At 39.4% G+C, this 6,129-nt stretch overlaps 1 protein-coding gene across 1 annotated transcript; it reads left to right on the forward strand.

The window, feature by feature from the left end:
- Nucleotides 1-802: 802 nt before the first annotated feature.
- On the forward strand, nucleotides 803-4,456 carry LOC107037973 (the record flags this gene model as incomplete). The annotated part of the gene is given in 7 exon segments (XM_015256818.1): nucleotides 803-881; nucleotides 948-1,089; nucleotides 1,406-1,546; nucleotides 3,217-3,440; nucleotides 3,514-3,737; nucleotides 4,011-4,273; nucleotides 4,338-4,456. Coding segments are annotated over 5 exon segments (888 nt in total), but the record flags the coding sequence as incomplete, so codon positions are not given.
- Nucleotides 4,457-6,129: the final 1,673 nt, after the last annotated feature.

Consider the following 6,129-nt stretch of genomic DNA (forward strand, 5'->3'; position numbering starts at 1 on the left):
CAATATTTGCCTCAGGAATTGCAATGACACTCAGTACCTTTGAGGAAATAATAAAAATTATTTATCAACGGACTTTTCAAGAACATGTTGGTGCTAAAAACATGTCTATGTCTGTTTTGATTTCATTGTAATGTGATAGCTATCACTCCATTTGTTGGTGCCTAACAGTATATAACCACTTTGTGAATTTTTTTTTCGGAAAGTACTTTTTCACGCTTCTTAAAGAAAGGTTTATAGAGATCAAACCAATTTGAGATCAATATAAATATCTGCATCGATTCAGAAACCATTACATTGTTTTCACTTGGTTTCCAAATTAACAGTGAAGCCAAATGTTGCTGTTGGCATTAATGGTGTTGTCGTTGAGTTGTGGTGTTAATAGTGACAGCGTGGCAGAATTTAAAAGTCTGCTACCAATACAGTTCCAAGCACTATGGGATATTGCCGAGTGGGCATTTTCCTTAGCAAACCAGATAAAAGACACCTACCAGAAAATAATGCCGGATGATCCCAGCGCGAAAGAAGATAAAATGGACACAATATTGACTAAATTATCTGAAATATCCAACCAGATTGGAGGATTCGAATCACGACTAAATCATCGATTAGACGCCCTTACACTTACTCAGAAACGAGACATCGCAATCCGTGACTTCCACGCAATCATTGTGTCTGTCGATCGAATGTGGACCAACTTCCTCATGTACGCACAGAATATTAGTTACTTTAATAAATATACGATCGAGAAATTTATCGACTCGGTGACTAGCGAGCATAATGGTCTCCAGGAATCGCTCACCCAGGTGAATCGATTATTAGCCCCCTTCAAGACATTACCTGCTGCGGAAAATCTGTTCACTACAGTGCTGAAGCTCGCTGACGTAATTTGAAGATCTTAATTGTTTTATGTTACTGCTCATGAAAAATTGAGTTGAGAACTATTACAGGACACTGTATTGGTAACCTGCGGTGGAGGCCTTTCACATCAGCAGGAAATCTACCACATCTATCATCTAGCTGTTCTTATGGAAATAAGAGGATTTACCATGGCTGTCTCTGCGTATGGATTGCTGGCAAAGTTCAAATGAGGTATCCTTTAGAAATCCAAAATATTGGTTATCATAATTTTCCATATTCAGGGAATAACAATATAATCGCCTGAGCGGGCTTGAGAAGTTTCAAATTATTATGAATGAATTCACATAGAACACGTGGGTAATGGCATCATTCAGGACTAAATCATGTTTGAAAATAAATTAGTAGTACCGTTTTCGTATTTTGAAGGTCGTAAAGATCGCTCGGGTCCTTACAATGTTGACTTTTGAGCATGAAGTATTACTTCAACACTCTAAAAAAATTCGACTGGATCATAATTCTTAATGAGTAATGATTCATCGCCATTTAGGATCCTTTGACGGAGAAGTGGATCTCTTAGCGGCGCAGTTATTGTCGAGGTCACATGAATATATAGTAGCCGTGAAAAACGCAATGGAAGAATCTTCGAGACTCATTCGCCGATGCGATCCCAGAGGCGGCCATGTAGAAGGTAGGTTTTACCCCCATAATTCAACCAAAATAGTATTTTTCGGGAGCAACAGTAGTAGTCACACGGTTAGCGTGGGACTCTGGCGGTTGTCCAAGGTAAGCAGCGTTTAGTCTGGTTAGTACTTGCATGGGTGACTGTTTAGCCCTACCTACGCGGGTGCGCGGAGAGAAAAATACATTGAAAAGTAAAAAGAACCTTCCTCAAAGATGAATGTATTTCATCAATGAGAAAAAAGACTGCTGTTCACCCAGTTTTTCGGAAGAGTCACATGAGAAACTCAGGAAAACTCATGAAAAATGAGTGCACGACTCACAAATATTAGGGTGCCACATACGAGTTTTTCATGGCGCGCACGAAATTGGCGTTTTGCAGGTCCCTCAACACGAAAATTAATATGCACACCTCGCCATGGAAAACATTACCCTCCCCCACGTGCAAGATTGCCTTCCGAGCCGAAGGCGAGGACTGGCCAACCACACGAGTAAAAAAACCCCATCGCAACAGCCCAGGAACAATATTTTTCTGTAGTGATTTTCAAGTTTTCGAGTTTGGGAAGTATGTAATACCAATTCCCAGACGAGTAATCGTGAGAAGCAGTACAGAAAACCACTTTTTCAGTGTGTTCCTATACTTTCTTGCGTCCCCTTCGGTACGTATCATGCGCTGGTGAGAAGGTACACTAATTTTCGAGAGATTTTTCTCTCCGTGTGAAACTGCTGCCGCCAAGCGCGAGTGTGGGGAACTACGGTGCGTATCCAGTCAGTGTGACGGATGGGTACAGTAGGATCCTGCAATCGGCCGGCTGTACGACTGGGATTTTCCATGGTTTCCCGTGCAGTCCTAGCCCGAATGAGGAGCCTATAAAAACGTAATAGTAGTAGGAAAGAAATATGAATAAAAAAAATAATGGTACTTTTCGTCACTAGGTCAAACGCAACTTTAGTGGTGAATATGAGTTTGTCGCCCGAGCTGCAGGCGAGGGTTGCAATTATATGGACTAGATAAGTTTTTCTCCGCCTTGTCCCGAACATTAGAGATTCCGGAAAACTTATATTAATCAAATAATTATATAATAATTCATATTCAAATAATACCTTACTTTGCAGTATATTTCACGGCCGTGTAACGGAAGGATATTTTTTGTCATTGGGCCTGAATACCGTCATTTAAACGAGTGAAGCGAGGTTAAAATCGGAGTTTATCGGACCTAGGGGACAAAAAGATTACAACAGTCGTAATTTCGAGCCTGAAATTCTTAAGTTGAAAATTTTGAATGCCTCTAGTTACACGGAGAGAAATGTTCAGTAAAAAAAAGAGAAATGTTCACCGATTACGGAATCGACTCAGAAAATTCAAGTGATGGTATCGTAATTTTTCACAGGAGATTCAGGTAAAAATTACGGAACGCTCTGAAAAATTCCGTGACAGTTCCGTAAAATTTCCTACAACTACATTTCGCTCCAGAATTACGGAAAAGATATGTAATTTATATTGAATATTTCTCTTCGTGTACGACTTCCAGAAATTAATTTAAAAGTTCTTTTCAAGTTCAGTTCTGAAAGGCTCAACTTGAGACCTTTGAAAGTCACAAAGAGACTTTCAAAGTATCAAAATAAAGCTTGTTTTTTTGGGTTATTGAATGCGCATCTGCAAACCTATCATATTTTTAGGCTCTACGTTTGCGGAGATGTACGGAGTCTTCCAATCTTATATTGCCAATGAAGCAGATATGAGTACTCCAGGGGATTCGTGTCTTTTCGATTGTCCTGGGCTAACCTACCAGAAGCATATCAGGCACAGTGCCGAGCCGTCCACATACTTGTCCCATTGGGACTGCGAGGGTATTATTACGCATTGCCAGACAGCTCCTAAGAGAATGGAAATTTGTGTCGAGGTGATAACAGAATACTCTCATTTGTAATCATGGCAAACAAATAGTAGGACTAATGGTTGGATATTTTTCTCAGGGAAATGGCTTTCCAAGGCGATATCGATCGATCAAGGGGTCTAATGGAGAAGTCTGGGGGGATGACAGTGACTGTAAAGGGCAGATGAAATCGCTATCATCATGGCACCGCTTCTTGGTCGTTTGCGACTATTGCATTTGCACCTGCGAGAGTACCAAGACAGGAAATCCGCCACTGGGGCTTATTAGTTTCCTTCCTTCAGAGGCGGACATTCAAAATAACATGTTAATGACATTTATTTTATCAATAGGCGTAAATGATCCCGAGTGGAAATTCTGTTCAGGTCTCGATCAGAAACTGATCAAGTCTGATCCGATATTCTGATCAGGCATGTTACGCCTCCACCTTATGTTTTTCCATTAGGGATTCTGCTTTGAGTAGTGATGCCGCGAGGGACGAGACGAGAAACTGCCGTTTTTCGTCTCGTCTCAATTCTCTCGTCTCTCGCGGCATCACTAGCTTTGAATCATCGATTTTCAAATGTGATGTGTTTTTAGGGTGGTCGTGGGGGTTAAAATTGTCAGGGCCAACAACACAATTTACGTTCAAGTAAAAGAAAGAAAACTTGAAGCAAATGGGTCGATTTCAAAAGGAAGTGACAGATGGGTGCCTCTCAGATATTTAATGTCTTCAGAATCGAGTATGTTTTCGTCCGAAGGAAAGAGACTGATCCGGACCATAGATTATGATGCCTTCCACGGAAACAATAGAAAATTAAATTTAGATGACGTTTTTGTACCGGAGAACCACCTCGTTGCAGGTAAAGTCATGGAATAATTAGGATTCGGACGGATCGATAAAACAATTTTTCAACATAATTTCAGGGGTTCGATTCAAACACATGAGAGAGATTCAAACACATAAGAGAGATAATCGGATTCCCGTAGACATGGACTACGCGAATCCGATTCAACTCGAAGTTTTGGCAATACCGTTTGACTATNCCAGGGATGGCCGAACCTCGGTCCACGCCTGGGCGCCCAGGCTTGGCAAGCCCAGGCTTGTGCCAGGCTTGACCCGTTTCTCCAACACTGGCATTTCGTACGTGGGAGGGCGCTTGTCATTGGAGGCACCTGCCAAGTGGATAAAAGCCGAACACCAAATTCGGTACGTTACTTTTTGGCGGTTTATTTTGGCGCTCATGGATATTTTGGAGCTGATGAAGAATCAATTTAAAAAATGGAAAACAAAAAAAACATATATGAAAGTGAATAACCAAAAATACGTGGGCCATTCCGCCGAATATCATAGGGAAATCCAGCCTCAAAATTATCAAAAAAAATTTCTTGTTTCTTTCATAGTTATGTAAAAAAGATTTTTCACGTACCAGATCCTATGGTTCAATTAAGGACGTTCCACGTGATTATTCAAATTTAGCATCTCCTTTTTTATACGCAGGTATTCGAAAGGAACCAAAAAACATTTAATTGCTGATCAATGATGTTCGTTGAATTGAATTATTAAGTATCTTCACATTTACATTGTCCTTTCCATGAAATTATTGAAAATGTTCATGTCAAGGTTGTCAATTGCATAAAATTACCAAGTTTAAATTACTAAGTTTATTAAAATAAAAACTGAATTAATTGATTTTTCGTATGCGCCAAAAAATTCATGAGCGCCAAAAATTCCTACGCCAAATACTTTTCCGCCAAAATAACGGCGGAATTATCATTATACTGATAGACTGATTCATTTATTCCAACCGAGATTCGTTGATAGTTAACGAATGGTACACTTGAAAGGTGAAAATCGAGTCAAACAAGTTTTTTCAAATGGGCATTTGTTAACTATTAACGAATGAATATTTGGTGCACGGAAAAAAATTGAATTGAGTATAAAATATATTTGATTCAAGTATATTTTAAACTCAATTCAAGTATATTTTTTTTCCGTATAAGACCCAATAGACTCTCGTCTCCAATCAAATCCCTTCGTTAACAATAACTAATCCTTTCGATCAGTGTAAAGAAAGATACAAAAAAACGAATATAATCGGGAATGTTGGTACAATTTCTCATAGGAAGCAAATCAATTTCGATCATCCAGATCATCCCCGTAAATTTAAGGAAAATGTGCCAACGATGGAGCCAAATCTCTTCGTGGAATTCCAACAGACAGATCTAAAGAAGGATGCTGGACAAACTACCATTCCTGTATGGGATATCCAACCAGTTGTCACATCACTTAACTTCCCGCTCGATGGTGTTGGTCTGTTCCACAAAGGAGACAAGGATGGAAAATTCGGAGGATATCTGGCATTACGAATCTACTCCTACAATTTTGTCCATCATATCAACCCTGACGCCTCGGGGTTGAATTTGCCGCACCATAAAGTCTTGTCAAAGCCCTCAACCTTGGAGATGGAGAAGGAGAATTGTTGAGAATAATTCAAAAAAAATTTCATAAATTGTTTAAAACATGTGTAAATAAATATGTAAATTACATCATGAGAAATAAATGCTGATATATAATATGATGATCCATAGTGCTAAAATATTTATGGAATTCCCCGTCACAATATCCTATTGTTTATTGCAGAAGAATCGATACCAAAATTCAACCACACCAACATATATACACGGAGAGAAACATTCAGTAATTACGGAACAATTT

This window comes from Diachasma alloeum, unplaced genomic scaffold, assembly GCF_001412515.2.
Source record: "Diachasma alloeum isolate Michigan unplaced genomic scaffold, Dall2.0 Dall_scaffold_00276, whole genome shotgun sequence".
Lineage (NCBI taxonomy): Eukaryota > Metazoa > Arthropoda > Insecta > Hymenoptera > Braconidae > Diachasma > Diachasma alloeum.